Here is a 16,871-nt window from a genome sequence, read left to right as displayed (position 1 = left end):
AAAATTAATGTGCTTCATTATCATGGCTTATGTTGTTGTTTAACCATTACATTGTTGTGTCTTCCTAGGTGATGGTTTTTGTGCATGCAAGAAATTCAACTGTCCGAACAGCCATGGTTCTTCAAGAGATGGCAAAAAACCAGGGTGATATCATGTACTTCTTACCAAACCAAAGCGCAGACTATGGCTTGGCTGAGAAACAGGTATGCCATTAAGAGAACCTTCAACTGAAAGAATATATGAGCATATTCACTCATGTGCCTGAAATTCCTGATTGCAATGCCAGCAGCACCCTTCAACACTGACTACTCCACAGTTTGTGGATCGGTAAAGTAGGCCCCTCATTAGGACCAGGTCGGCAGGTAAAAGCACTATTTTGTGTCCATCTTTGACACCTCTTTGTCCCATGTCCTCCAAAACTTTGGCCTTCGCTTGCTCTTATACAAATAACGAACAAGCATCTGTGTAGTGCAGCACAGCAAGAGCCCAAATTTGGCTTTCTGTAGTCTATTAAGCCTCCATGCACTTGGTTGTATCAACTGCCACATACTGAACCTTCGAAGGGGCAGGTGGAAGTACTAACTTGATTGAGTTTTTGCCAAAAAAACAAAGATGGGTAATGAAGAAAGTGACGCTGATATTGCATTTAAAAGGTACACAAAATAGTACAATTACAATGTAAGTTAACTTTTTAAAAGTGTGATTTGTTTTATATTTGTAGCGTTTTTCTAAAACTTCAAAGCTTAAATGATCCCAAAGTCTTTTTTGTTTTGTCATTGAAGAATATAATTTGTTCTTGTTTCCTCGTTATTCAGTTGATGCTAAAGCAGATATTAGTAACTGCGAACCTCCAGCTGTCATCAATTATGCATGTTTGTTACGTATTTCAAATTCTAAGTTGGTAAAATTTCTTCATACTCCAGTGCTGATGTTCTATAACTAATCAAATTGTAATTTTTTAATGGTCTCTCTAATAGTCCAATAACAGAACCCTAAGCATGATGATAATCGCTGAGCTTGAACTAAATGAAGTGAATAATTCTACCTCATTTTAACTGTATTATTTCCACTGCTTGTCCATTATCTTGAGGCATCTTGGAAAATAGGACAGCATCTTGTGGAGAAAGCATGGCCAAAGTTCAAAATGAGTAATTCTTATCTATCTTTATTAAGGAGGATACTTTACCTCAGTGCGTGAAGTGGTAGCAGAGAAATTGGGTGGGATAGAAATATGGAAGAGACACTTCAATTTGCTGATTTCCATGCATTACTGGCTATACAGCTGGTCTACAAGGCAGAATGCAGGTTCAATTCTCATACTGGCTGAGATCATCACGAAGGTCCTATCTTCTTGAACTTGCTCTTCTCTATTGAGGCATGGCGACCTTCAGGCACTGGTGATTTGTTTAACCTCTCTCTAATGAGAGAGCAGTCCTGTGGTCCTTTGAGACTTTGGCGACTTCACTTTTACTCATGTTCCAACTTATTTTTAAATTTATATTTTCATTGGATGTGGGCATCATTGGCAAGGCCACCATGTGTTGTCCTTGAACTGAGTGGCTTGTAATACTACTTCAGAGGGCAGTTAAAAATCAACCACATTGCAACAATAGGTTGGATCAGGTAAAGATAGCAGATTTCTGTCCTTGACAAAATGACAAAGTGAACCAGATGGATTTTTATAAAAACTGATTATAGTTTCATGGTCACCATTACTGATATAACTTTATACTCTGGATTAAATTTAAATTCCACCAACAACTGCAATGTGGTTTTAGCCCATGTCTCCAAAGTATGAGCTTGGACCTTTTTTCGATTATTAATCCAGTGATATTATCACTACAGCATCATCTCCCCCCTTACTGTATGCCATCATATTCCCTTTCAAATAGATATTAAAATTCTGTTTATGGTGAATGAGTTCCTTTAATTTAGCATTTTCTTTCTGCTCATCACTTCAACCTTTAAACGTTCACTTTGATTGATTCTGGGCCCAAGCAGAATTACATCTCAATTTTATTCTAGTGTGCTCCTGCTGGTTGTGGCATTTTCTACCTATTGTTTTCTGAACATTGTGGCTCAAACCTGTCACTAGACAGAGTTGGAGATCAGAATTGTCAAATCTTGTGGCATCCATCACCAGTATTAAAATTGCAGTGACAAACCATTTTTAGAACAATCTTGAAAACAGGATTGTTTTAATCAACTTATTCAGAGATGTAGGAGACAGTAAGGACTGCAGATGCTGAAAGCCAGAATCAATAGATACGAAGCTGGAAAAGCGCAGCAGGTCAGCCAGCATCCAAGTAGCAGGAAAATCAATGTTTTGGCTTAAAATGTTGACTTTCCTGCTCTTTGGATATTGTCTGACCTGCTGTACTTTTCTAGCTTCACATCTGTTCAGACATGTTATTGCACACCTCTGGAGTAAGTAAGACTCTAACCTTAGCCTCCTGGCAGAATTAAAAAAATAACATTTTAATACTTGTCAGTGTCCATATTATACAATGTAGCCAAAAGCGAAGCAACGTATTTCAAAAAAAGAAACAACTGCATTGCCGGAAATCCGAAAAATAAATTGATGCAAAAACTCTACTTTCTCTCCATATGCTGCCTGACCTGCTGAGTTAACATTTCAAATCCAGTGACCCTTCTTCAGAATGTATTTCTTTTGGTTAGGAGTTGATCTAAAGGAATAATTTGAAACTTTTACAGCTTACTCATAGATGTTCACCATCAATAGCAGAATTGAAGCTGACATACAGTGAACTCACCAGTGAGCAAACCAATCAATATTGTACAAGGGGTGCCATTCAGTTGAGCTACTCTCCTTTCAGATGTAGAAAAATCAATATTAGCTGTAGCATCATTCAAAAAACTTGCACCAGTAATAGTTTACCACAATAAATCACAATAACAAATGCATTTGTTTAAATGCTCTAGTTTCTTAATAGATCATAAAGTCTATGTTGTTATTCAATAACTCTCATTCAGAAATATATATAACTATCATTTGTTCCTTTTCTTTATCCAGCTGCATCAAACTATAAATGATTAATTAAAGTAAGTCAACCCCGGAAGCTGTTTTCAATTGCTTGTAAATAACAAGCACTTAAATTTGAGCCTTTAGCAAGCTAACCAGCACAGATGTTTAACGGGAATAGAATTGGAACCAATGAAACTGACACAATTCTAACTTTGCACGCTGCATTCTAATTCTGTCACAAACAATAATGAGAACATATAAATAATTTATTGTGCAGGCTATGGTTAGCTAAATGGATAATGTTTTTTCACTTAGTATTGCATTAAAAAAACACCAAATACTGTACAATGAACAATTTATACAACAATAATATGTATTTATATAGCAACTCTAACACAACAAATAGCCAAAAATCCTCACAGAAGTATTACGAAACAAAAGGAAGAAAGACAGTTAGGGAAGCAGAGTGGCATTAAGGAAGATTATCCATAGCTTGGGGCTTGGCCACCTGAAGGCACAGCCACCAGATAAAGCAATTACAGTTGTGGTTGCACAAGACACCAGAATTAGAGGCGTATAGATTTCTTGGAGGAAAGGGAGAAGCTATGGAGGAATTTTAAACCAAAGGGAGAATTATAAAACCAATTGTTGCTTGACTGGGAGTCAGTTTAGGCCAGTAAGCACAGGAGCAATAAGAGAATGTGGAGAGATTGAAAAGTGTGATCTCAGAGGGACCTAGGAGTCCTTACTCATGTCACAGACAATATGCTCCAGAGGGCTGTGGGTGCTCAGACATCAAGTAAGATCACAACACAGATTGATACATTTCTAGTTGCTAATAACGTCAAGAGACCTGAAGATAGCATGGGAATTTAGCATTTAGTAGGTTATCAGTCATGATCTAGAATATCTGAGCAGGCAGGAGGTCTTGAACAGCCTACTTTTGCTTCTATTCCAAAAATGGGACTTGTTACAAATTAAGTTAGAAGCAGCAGAGTTTTGAATGCTCTCAAGTTCATGGAGGATAAAATATGGGAGATCACTTGTTGAACAGAGAGACCTAGGGTGCAGGTTCATAGCCCCTTGAATGTAATATTGCAGGTACATTACATTGCAGCTAGACAGGGTGGTGAGGAAAGTGTTTGGCATGCTTGCCTTCATTGGTCAATGCATTGATTTTCGGAGTTGGGATGTCATGTTGCAGCTGTACAATACATTGGTCAGGCCACTTTTGGAATACTGCGTACAATTCTGGTCACCCTACTTTTAAGAAGGATGTTGTTAAACTAGAAACGTACATAAAAAATTTACAAGGATGTTGCCAGGACTGTAGGTTTTGAGTTATAAGGAGAGGTGGGACCTTTTTCGCTGGAGCATCGAAAGTTGAGCTGTGATGTTAAAGAGGGGCATAGATAAGGTGGATAGCAAAGGCCATGGTAGAGTTAGGAGACTGATTTATCCCTGAGTTACCCTTTCAATTTTGCATCAACATAGTGTCACAGTCACTTTGTATCATGGAGTTCAAAAAGGCATGATAGGTTTGAGAGTTCAGATACCATGCTTTTTCTTTCATGGATGTGGTTGTCACCAGTTGGGCCAGTTATGTACAAGCAACAGTGGATTGACAGTGATCTAGTCCAAGTCAGAATGATGTTAGAATGGATAACCATGATTGCTTAAATATTTGGCTTCTTTTTTTATATATAAATGTGGAATAAGAAAATTCTGATATTAGTATAAGAACCAAGATTGTTGTATTGTTATAAAAACCCATCTTGTTCATTGATGTCCCTTAAGGACAGCATGTTTCCTGCCTTAACTAGTCTGGCATTTGTGACTAATCTCTGATCAATATGGTTGACTCCAGCTTTTCTTCTAACATGTCTCAATGAACCACTCCATTGTTTTAATGTGGGCTTTGCTAATAGATAACATCCTAATAATTTATTTATAAGCAAATGGAACCTTTATTTGTGAACAATTTCATTCAGTTTGATGAACGTTATGATGGGAGAAGAGTTGCTAAGTATCAAAAGCTTCATATAAATATCACCTGTAAATACTCCTGTGTGACTGGATAAAATCTCATGGCCAAAAGGATTGGAGTCAATAGGCTGCAATTGTCATTTCTATTTTAATATTAGTTTTGGTTTATCAATTTGGTTGCTGGAGCTTTTGTTCTTATGGGATGTAGAATTACTATTTTTTTTTAAATTATCATTTATAAATAATATGGCTGATTGAAATTGAATCAAAAATTGACTGATGTAGAAGTGCCCTCATCTAATTTATTGAGCTGTTTTTTTAATTTAACATCTTCACATAATTGTAATTATTATTTTACAAAAGTAGCACATTTGTGTATCATCACTCTTTTCTAACCTTTTTTATGTCTCAATACATGTTTGAGCAATAATCCAATCCTAAACCCTTTTTCATTATTGTGCATTTTAAGTGTGATGGTTTACTTGCTCATTGGCTCAATACTTTGGAAGCATTCACTGTAACAAACAGTTTAAAAATCGTTGTTACCATTTTGCAGAGAAATTAATTGGACTTGCAGTGTAAATCCAAGACATTCTGAACTCCTAATTGAAATTAACGTAAATAGTGAGTCTGATTTACATTGATATGATAAGTCCTTCAATGGCGGTAATATGGCGCTCTATAATCTCTTACTTTCGCTATATTTCTCATTAGCAGAGTTCTCACTTCAACACTTTAGTTTGGTATTCAAATATCAAAAGATACCTATAAATGGAGATAAAATATGGAAAGCAAAGATATATTGGTGGAAAATAAGTAAGAAATGAAGCACTTGGGATTTATAATACTGATGGAAGAATGTGTACTCCACAATTTTACTATAATAATCCCTATAGATCTTTTATTTTACAAATGAATGCTAAGCTTCATAAAACCCAAGAAGGATAACCATTATCCAACAGCTTGGAGCAGTGATAAGTAATAAAATGCTTTGCTGCATTGTTACAAGTGTCAAATACATCTTGGAGAGAAATGCAATATTGTGTTGTGTATGACAGTGTTATTTAACTGTTACCTGCAATGCTAACAATCAGACAACCATTGGCATTGCAATTACAGATGTTCAGGAAGGATATAGGTGATTTATGGAAAGTGTTCTATAGGCATATTAATGTAAAAAGGGTGTCAGAAGGCGGAGTAAAGCTAATGGGTTCAAAGATGGAGGCAAATCACATGGTTGAAGCACTAAATGGAATCTGTCTTTACCAATAAAGAAGTTGCTGCCAATGTCAAAATGAAAGAGCAGTGAATTGGATAGGCTTAAAAGCTGGCTGGACATAAAGTTCTTAAATCATGAGGAATGGCTCAGGTGTATCTGAGGATGCTGAGAGAAGTAAGAGAAGAAGGGGAAATGCAGGAGCACTGATAATAATCTTCCAATCTTTTTCCAATACGGATAGCTCTAGTAACAGAACTGGAGAATTGCAAGTGTTACAATCTTTTGCATATATGCACAAACTGCTTCAGTATCTGAGGTGTTGTAAATGGTACTAAACAACATCCAGCAAATAAACCACTGCAGACCTTATTTTGGTGAGTGGGTTATTGTTCAAGCAGTTGAACATGTTTGGTCATAGAACACTGCCCTGAAGCAATGTCCTTGAGCTGAAATGATTGACTTCCAACAACTAACACCATATTCATTTCACTAACCATGACTACATCCCCCACAGAGCTAAATTCCTAATTTCCATGACTCCATTTTTCTTGGGCTGCATGAAGCCATACTGAACAAAATGCTGCTTTGATGTTAAGGGCAGTCAATCTCACCTCTGCAGTTCAGTTCTTGTAGATGATTTTTGTTTGGACCAAGGTTGTAATGAGGTTTGGAATTACTTTGAACTGTGAGGAGAATAGTGATAGTCTCTAATAGTTGAACCGGGGAGATCGTGGCCTATAAGTATTATCACTAGCCTATTAATCCAGAGACCCTGGTAATATTGTGGGAATCCAGATTTGAATCCTGCCATGATAGATGGTGGATTTTGAATTCAGTAAATATCTGGAATTTGGAATCTAATGGTGCTCATGAAACTACTGTCAATTTTCAGAAAACCCATCTGATTTACTAGTGTTCTTTAGGGAAGGAAACTGCTGTCCTTATCCAATCTGACCAAAATGTGACTCTAGACCCATCTTTTCCCACAATTAGGAATTGATAATAAATATTACCCTAGCCCACATCCCATGAATTATTTTTTTTTGAAAACTTATGTTAGCTAGTGGAATGAATGGAAACAGTTAAAATTTTAGACAGTGGTGTGAAGTGAAAAAAAGTTATAGAAAAACAATAGTAGAGTTGATGTAAAATTAAGGTTCCAATTCTAAATAGGACTGAGGAGGGGAGGAACTGAGGTATATGTTAACAAATGGTTTAAAGTGACAGGGCAGGTTGAAAAACTGGTTTACAAATCATAACAAAATTTAAAAAGCAAAGCAGTGATGGTGAGCACTTAAGACATTGCTTCACCGTCAAGTAGAATATTGTGTCCAATTTTAGGCTCTACACTTTAGAGAGGGTGTGAAACTATTAAAGAAGCTACAGAAAAGATTCATGAGAGTGATTCCATCAATGAGTAACAATGGTTATATGAGTAGATTGCACATCTCTTTGAGAGGAGGGGATTAAGAGGAGATTTGATAGAGCTGCTCAAAGTCTTTAGAAGCTGATACAAAGTAGATAGGGAGAATCTGTTCCCATTGGATAAAAGTTGATAACCAGAGGACTACGATATAAAGTGAATAGCAATGGCGGTTTTGCCAATATGAAGTTTTTTTTAATGCAGTGAGTAGTTTGAATCTGGAATAGACTGCCTGAAATTCAGTTGACGGTTTCAAAAGAGAATTGAAAAATTATCAGGTGAGAAACAAACTTGCATGGCTACAGGGAAAAAGTAGAAAAAAACTGGATTAGCTGAGTTGCACTTGAAGGTATTCAACATGGATGTAATAGGCTGTATTGGTACCTTCTATGCTGTAACCACACTGATTTGATGATTACTGTGACGATTTTAAGGCGAGTAAAATGTTGCACTGGCAGTTTCGAAATGCTCCACATTATTGTTCTTGTTTACCTATTATGATTCCATTTTAAGTGGAATATTATGATTCCATTTTAAGTGAGAATCCCTTTTGACTTATAAAGTCCTCCAATGCCTTCCTTCAAATGAGAACATTGTGAGTAACAGAAAGTTAGAAGTCATTGTGTTGCTGTTGTAACCATTAAAGGTTAAATGATAAGCAGTTGTTGGTTAGGTGCATGTAATTCTCCTACAATGCTGTAGTTGCATTCCAGTGAAACCTCACTTAATAGAAAATTGCTTAATAAAAACAATGGGGCCTATGGGAAAAGTAGGGTTAGGGGCAGACTACAAAAAGTATCACTCTCAATCACTCAAAAATCACCCAAAAGTTTAACATGAAGTATAGCACCATCTGAATGAAGGTTGAAACCATATTAACAAAACAAACGTAAATTTAACACAGTACATTTTTTAAATATAAGAAAGCCACTGTCTGTACAGTATCTTTCACAAAAAGCTGCTGTCTCGGCAACTAACATTGGCACATGCACAGTATGGCACAGCAACTGGAGCTGACATCGGCGCATGCACAGAACAGTGTGGACACCGGCTCTGACGTCACACATGCGTAGAACGGTGTGGACACTGGCGCATGTGCAGAACGAAATGCGCAAACCAATTCCCACTGGAATCGCACTATTGCGAACGGAGATAACCATTCTCAAAAATACTGTTTCCTAATTTTTCAGCGATGTTATAGCCAAATTGCGTTGTTGAAATGCATGTTATCCCAAAATACCTGTATTGAAGATGGATGGATTGTTTTCTAATCAGAGATTAGACTCTTGCCTTTCACTGACTTCAAGCACTCGATCTTCTACTTTCAAAGATGGCGGGCACAGGCGTGCGAAGAGGACTTAATTAAAAAGCGGTGGTGGTATATCCAAATAGCCACAACTTCTTGATCTCAGTCCCTGCTGCTGACGGGATTGACCATGCAGCGTACCTGACAGATATACCTTTGTAGCAGCTTGTCACTTTGAGTGGAAAGGGATGGTCCTCAATCAAAGACAGTCAGACTCTGATCGAGGGTCTGCATATTGGACAGGAGACTGTCTATTGAATGCCACCTTCTTGTTTTGCTTCTGACCCTCCAAACTCTGCCCACAATCTTCTACCTACCTCTGAAATTATGTATCTGATTCTTTAGTGCTCTGAGATATTAGGTCCCAAAACTGCTTTCCAGTAACATCTACACCTCCTCTGTGACACTGTTGAGTGAAAAGCTGCCAATCCCTGATTAGCCAGTAATGCCCATTCAGCAGTGTTCCCACTCCCAGATTCTTGATTGCAAGACAAGACCCACTATTGACGTCCTGTCTGATTGGCCTGTGATTTACTGTGGCCACCTTGCAAACTGCAGTGCAGATTTCTCACTGGCTGTCCAGCTGGCTGTCTCACTGATAAGACTTCCTTCAACTCAACTAGATTCTGCCCCATATTTATATACTTTACCATTTAAACTCCGACATCTCCTTTGGTTTTAGCCCCATTGTAAATTACGATACATTGGATTAGATAAACTCCATACGCTGGAACCCAGTTTCTAAACATCTTCCTCAACACCTCTTAAGGTCTTCCTCCAAATCCATTATGCATTTGATCCATCTTCCCATTACCTTCTCTAATATCTCCTCCTTATTCTGAATGTCCATTCTTGACTAATTATTTATGCTTCTGTGAAACATGAGGGATAATTTTTTTCTAATTAGAGACATTTTATAATGGGTAATTATTCTTGTTCAATCACTCTCAGCCAGTCTAAAGCAGTTACCTATTTAAGGAATTGCGTTAGACAACATTGTGAATTGTGAGCAGCTTCTTCATCAGGCGAAGGGGGGGGGTTGGTGGGGGTGGAGGAGGTGGGAAGAACCCATTAATATCACAATCACTTATACCCGAGCACGCAATACTTATCTTTTTTCCTGTATGTTTTTTGCTGCATTTTTCCACAGAATAAAATCAGAAATTAGAATAAAAAGCAATTTTAAAAAAAAATCCTCAACCACTAGTTTAATTAACAGTAGAAATGACTGAAAACTGAAATAGCATCCAAAGATGTTGTTGAAGTGAACCATTTCATTAACATTTTACATAATTTATTTACTGGACAGAAACCAAACATCCATTAGAACATGCAGATGTTTTTGTTTAATGGCAAAGATATAATGCTGACAACGATCAACAATTCTTGGAGTTCTGAAGTATAAGTCTGATTTATTGGATGAATAATAAAAAGACCTGCATTTATATAGAGCCTTCCACAACTTCCCAAATTAGTTTTATTATAGTTTAGGAAATAAGAAGTCAATTTGCATTGAGTAGGCTCTCTCAAATCGCAATATAATCATGACTGGCTAATCTAATTTAAAGACTGAGGAGCAAATCTTGGCCAGTAAACATGGAATCAAACTTCTGCTCCTCTTCACTTCAATCTGATGATTGACCAGCTTTGTGATGATCCCCCAGTAAAATGGGAGAAGATGAATGATTTTAAAAAGGTGAAGCAGTGAAGATTCACCAGAATTACACAAGAGCTAAAAATGTCATGAGACAGGTTGCATAGCCGATGGTTATATCTCCTGGTTAAGATTAATGAAGGTGTAATTGAGAGGTTATAAAGATTTGATGAGTAGATAGAGAGAAGCCATTACCTTTACTCAGGAGTTCAGAAGCAGAGTGTGAACTGACTCACTAGAGTAGCACACTGGAAATAGAGAACCAAAATTCCCAGAGTCATCCCAAAGTTCCCTAATTTACCTGACCTTACGACCCTGGTTGATGCAAAGTATGAGCCAGGTTTCTGAGATTAACAAGAATTACTATTTATTTGTTTGTAGCTAGTGTCTAATGACTCATAATAGTTATAAACTGTTAGCATTTAATGCTACATATTAAATGTCAGATTTAAAATTCTAATCGCCTTAGTATCTTCACGTCTCGCTCATAAGCGCGTGCGCGCACATACAAACAGCCTCTCTCTCCCTCTCTCTGTGCCTCTCTCTGTCCCTCTCTCTCTCTCTCTCTCCCTCTCTTCCCCCCCCATCTCTGTCTGTCTGTCTCTCTCTCTCTCTCTCTCACACACACACACAGTCAGTCTCTCTCTCTTCGTCAGCTATCACTCAGTTCGAGTGTGTGTTCTCTATAAAGCGCCTACTTGCGGGGCTTCAGATAGCTGAAGAGGCTAACTCAAGATCCACAGATTTTAACACAGGTGGGCAATGGTGGGTAGTGATGGTATTGGATGGTTGTGGTGGGTGGGCTTGCAGATGTTCTGTCTGTCCTCATGTAAGAGTCACTTCTGTTCTGCCACATGACAGTGATTGTTTTTGTGGTGTATACTTCCCTACTGGATGATGTTTCCCCAGTGATTCTGGTTTGTAGTTGTGTCCTCCCAGTTGTTTATGTTGATATATAATTACTTGAGGTTGGTCTGGATAATATCTTGGCCACCCTGACCTTCCTGCAGGTGCTGTACATAATCTGTTTTGGGAGGCGTGAGTTGGGTGTTCAGATGACATGTCCAGTCGGAATTGCTGTTGAATTATGGTGGTGGTGATGTTGGCTATGTTGGCCTCCTCCAAGATACTGGTATTAGTGCGCTTGTCTTCCCAGGTGACCTCCATGATTTTACATAGGGATCTCTGGCGGTGTTGTTCCAGTACTTTAAGGTACCTAATGTAGGTAGTCCACGTTTTAGCTCCATATAACAAGTGTGGGAAGGACTTCAGCTTTGGAGACCAGAGGTTTAGTCTGGGTCTGTAGGTCATGGTTTTGAAGCATCCCTCTTCTGAGTTGGGTATAGGCTCCACTGGCAGAGCTCAGATGTTGTTGTATTTCTGCATTGGTATTGGCTTTGGAGGAGAGATGAGTGCCAAAGTACGGGAAGTGATCCACTTTTTTAAGGGGATGGTTGTTGATCCTTATTGAGGTGAGGTTGAGGTACTGTTGGATGATGATTGATTGAGTACTCAAGTCTTTTTTATGTTAAGTGTAAAGCCTAGTAGCTTGTATGTCTTGGCAAAGCCATCCAAGATGTACAGCAAATCTTCCACAGAGTGTGCTGCAATAACGTGGTCATCAGCATATTGAAACGCCAAGATAGAAGTGGTGAAGACCTTGGCCTTGAACCTATTAAGGTTGTGCAGCCTTCCGTCCAAATGGTAAATGATTGAATTCCCTTGGGCAGGTTTTGGCCAGTGAGACAGAGAATGGTGGCAAGGAAGGTGATAAAGCCCTGCATGACCCCTGCCTCCACGATGAGAGTCTCAGATTCCAATCCACAGTCACTGAGTACTGTCGCAGACTGTCATCATGCAGCAGCTGATGAATTTATCAGGGCAGCTGCATTGGGACAGGATCTGCTAAAGAACCTGGTGGATATCTGTGTCAACGGCCATAGTTAGGTCGATGAAGGCCGTGTAAAGTGATTGCTTCTGCTCCTGATATTTTTCTTGTAATTGACATGCTGTGAAGAACATGTCTTTTGTTCCTCTGGACGGGCAGAGGCCACACTGCAATTCAGGGACTATTTCCTCAGATAATGGCAGAAATCTATTTGCAATCTATCTTGTCAGTGGTTCAAGTGTCGTACTCTCAAATAAGCCTATTGGGCTATAACCTAGTGTTGTGTGATTTTTAACTTTATCTATCCCAGTCCAACACCGGCATCTCCTCATCATTGCCAGTGGTTGACAGAAGGGAGATGCTACCGTAATTCCCACAGTCAGTCATGTCCCCTTTTTGAATATGGTCACAATCAGAGCATCCCTGAGATGTAAGAGGGGAGTTGTTCCTTGAACCAAATCTTCAAGAGCAAAGCATTTGTGTGTTAGTGGAGCTGTGGGCCATTTTTTAAAGATCTCCGCAGGAATCCCATTGGGACCAATAGTCTTGTTGTTTCTGAGGCTTCTTATGGCATCTTATACTTCAATCACACTGAGAGGTCCTCCCATGTCACCTTGCATAGATCTATGGTGGATTTGGTTGATGATTTCCAAGTTAACAAAAATATTATACTTGAGTCTTTGAAATGCTTACGCCAATGGGCATTTATTGCCTCATCCTTGTACACACACATATGAACACACACGAGTGGATGATAACACGCATGAACTCATACAAATACAGAGAGACAAACACAGGGAAATTAGGAGTCGCGGAGAAAATGGAAAGACAGTTCAGTAGTCTGTGTTCAAGCTTCTGTGATTTAAGACAATGTTGCTGGCCAACATGTTAGATCACTTTTCTCTTGCTGTTTCTACCAGCAGGTGCAAGACACAAGATGATTGGTTCAAGTATAGAAATTCTCTGACTTATCAATAACTCTAGCAACAAAGATAAGTTGGTTTTGTGAAGGTTTATCATTAGTTTTGATTAGAGAACAGAGAGAGCTCTCCCAAATGAGGGAAGAACTGTGCACTTTTCTCTCTCTCTCTCTCTCTCTCTCTCTCTCTCTCTGTGTCTCTCTCTTGTTCCCAGCTCCAAGCTGTTCAGTTACCTGAGAACAAATCACGTAGTTGCTGGCAGGAAAAAAAAAATGTTATCGATAACTGGTCACTAGTCCATAAACAAATCAACTTTTTGTCAATCTGTACACCCCATCAGGTACAAATCTTCTGGAACTAAAGCTTCATTTACTGCTCGATCATGCCTGTTGTCTCCCTGATGCCTGCAATGTGTTCAAGACCAGTAGACCATTGCTACTCCATTATCACCAACTGTTAATCCAGGGACCCAAGTAATGTTCTGGTGGAATTCGAATTCCATCAAAATGTGGAATTAGGAGTCTAAATGATGACCATGATGACAATTGCTGATTGTTTGAAAAACTCATCTGGTTCACTAATGTCCTTGGGGAAGGAAACTGCTGTCCTTACCTAGTCTGACCTACACGTGACTCCAAACATAAAACAATGTGGATGACTCTTAAATTCCCCCCAAGACAAATAGGAATGGCTAATAAATGCTGGCCGTGCCAACGATATCCTCATCCTTGAATTAATTATTAAAAAATCACTTTCAAAGCATACTGCCATTCTTTCAAGCCTTTAAAACAGCTCTTTCTCTTTTCAGTCCACATTTTTAAAAAGCACAAAAGTTTATAAAAAAAAGATAGTCCTTTCAAATATCAACTTAAAATTTGAGCTGAAATACTCTGGCATAATGCCGGGATGTACTTCAAACAAAGAGGAATGAAAATCTAGAACTATCCTGCTCAAACCGCTGTAGAGGACAGGGCCCAATTGAAATTTCAAAAGGGAGTGGTTTTTGTTGGGTATACATGCGAAGGATTACTGGTTGAAGATAGACCTCTTTTATTTTATCACCACCAATATCACCTTTGGGAAGATCTGAAGTGGATGAATGGAGTTGGGCTACAAATCACATTTATTATCTCATGGAACAGAATGTGGGGGCCGAATGGGTTACTTCTGCTACCACGATCAAACAAAAAAAAGGGAAGAAATATTACTGAGTAGTGTTAGGGAAAAGCCATGATCATGCGAGTGGCTGAGGCAGAACACTTACACTGGGGACATTCTGGAATGATAGTACAGTCAAATAAAAATACTGAGATAACATAAATTACAAAGCAAAAACAGAAAGACCTACAAATACCCATGTCAGACATTGCCTGTAGAGAATCAGAAGTCACGAAGCTGGAGGGCCCATTGTTTACAGAGGCATCCTTTGGAACAGTATGGCAGAGTTACGGATTGCCCATTTCCCCAATCACTGCGCAGTTTTAATGAGAGAGTCTCCACATCCTATGTTGGTGTGGTCGAATCAGGGAAGCTGACATGTCTTGGGGTGTTAAGTAAGATTGGGAAGGGGTGTTAGAGAATGTAGAGAGTTATGTTGTGGGGAAGCTGATTTCAGGTCTCAGCTTCTGGAGGTAGCACTCCTGCTCCTTGTCCTTGCCCATGTAAAAAATAATTACATTATGATGGCTCCTCTGTCCTTTTCAACCTGTAGTATTTCTTGGATTTAGGGACATACATGCCATGTTAGTTACTTATAGATACATTGCTAAAACGGAAGTATGCAGTCTCCTTATAAAAAAAGCGTAATGACAGGCCAGCTGGTTTCACGTTGATTTATTTTATTAACTTTCCATCTAAACCCACAGTCCTCCATCTTTGGGATTAACATTACCCTGGGCATTCCAGATCTGAGAGTCGTCTTCAGTACTGTCTGTTTGAAGGAAGTGTTGTAGACTTGCAATGTCTGCTCATTGACTACTACTGATTGTGGTTCTTCTTTGATTTATCATGGACCTCACACAGGGAGCTGCAGCAGCAAAGTTACTCAGTCTGACAGTATGAGGGGAATAAATTATATTCAATAGATGCAATCATTAAATAGTTTTAGCATCCTGACAGTGCAGGTTAATTTAGTTCCTTTGCACTGTGAATTTCAGTAACTGTTGCTGACCAGTTCATTTGATGAAGGCATCACATCTACTGAGAAAGATATAATCAAATTAACTGTACAAAGACAATATCATATGAATATTAAATTCAGTTTTTGGATTGGATTGCCTAACATACAGTAAAACAGGAATGGGAATGCTCTGTGTTGTCTTGTTTTCACATGCAGGTTTTCCACGATTGAATATCCACTTGTATTTTCTGTTTTTAATAGTATCTAGACAATTCCTGTGATTACACATTGCTAAGGCATAATTGAAGTTATTCTGTTGCACACTAGAGTGAGATCTAGTGCCTTGGAAGATTTTCATTTTACAAGAAAAAAATTTGCCCTTTGTAACCTGATTTGGTGATGCATACTATAGGTAAAATTGAAAAAAAAGGTCTGTTTCTCCTTCTGCCTGTAACTGATATACCTGATTGCTGATCATTTAAAAATACCTAGGTGTATTCATTTCTGCTTTCACACTGAAAAGAGCACTTAACCAAGTTAATTTAAAGTCTTCAAGCTTTTGTTTTTGGAGTATAGATTTACAAAAGGAATTAGTCCAGCCAACAATTAATTTTTTCACTGTTATGTTTACATTGCTTAGTTTTGCAACAAAGAACATAGTTATGCACAGTTGCACAAGTATATAGCAGAAGCAAATTGATTAATTGTACATAACGTTGCAATAAACACAGACCAACAAATGAAAGAGCACTGAACTAAGAATAGTTACCTCACTGTTAGCCTACTGTTGTGAAGTGAAAGCAATGTTTTTGTCATTATTTGTAACAATAAAGTTTTGCTGATTACTAATAATTATTGACAGTGCTGCATAGTGCACCTATGGATACTGAGGTTCAGAGACAGCATAATCAGTTCATGCTTCATTCTGCAGAGGACAGTTGAGAATAGTGAATAACTTGCACCACCCAGTGGATTATTACAACTCTTATAAAGTCAGAGTCATGCAGAAACAGACCCTTCAGTCCAACTTATCTATGCAAACCAAATTTCCCAAACTAAACTAGATGCTTGTATTTGTCTCATTTCCCATTAAACCTTTCCTGTGTCTCCTTGCCCAAATGTCTTTTAGTTATTGCAACTGTACCTGCATCTACCACTTCCTCTAGCAGTTCATTCCACATGTAAACCACCCTCTGTGTGAAAACGTTGCCCTTCAGGTCACTTTTAAATTGTTCTCCTCTCACCTTTAAAATATGCCCCCGAGTTTTGAACACCCTTACTCTCAAGTAAAGATCTTTGCTGTTCACCTAATCTATGCCCGTCATGATTTTTAAATTTCTATAAGGTCACCCGTCTCCAGTGGAAAAAAA

The 16,871-nt window shown here is 38.4% G+C and overlaps 1 protein-coding gene across 3 annotated transcripts in view; it reads left to right on the top strand.

The window, feature by feature from the left end:
- Positions 1–16,871, top strand: part of ascc3 (activating signal cointegrator 1 complex subunit 3) — a 541,129-nt gene that overhangs the window by 209,925 nt on the left and 314,333 nt on the right. For all 3 annotated transcript variants that reach the window (XM_043687007.1, XM_043687008.1, XM_043687009.1), the window contains one exon: positions 69–203. In XM_043687007.1, coding sequence (XP_043542942.1) covers positions 69–203 — 135 coding nt within the window. The remainder of the gene's footprint in view (positions 1–68; positions 204–16,871) is intronic.

The sequence above is a fragment of the Chiloscyllium plagiosum genome, chromosome 3, assembly GCF_004010195.1.
Source record: "Chiloscyllium plagiosum isolate BGI_BamShark_2017 chromosome 3, ASM401019v2, whole genome shotgun sequence".
Taxonomy (NCBI): Eukaryota; Metazoa; Chordata; class Chondrichthyes; order Orectolobiformes; family Hemiscylliidae; genus Chiloscyllium; species Chiloscyllium plagiosum.
This window is presented reverse-complemented; position numbering and strand designations above follow the sequence as displayed.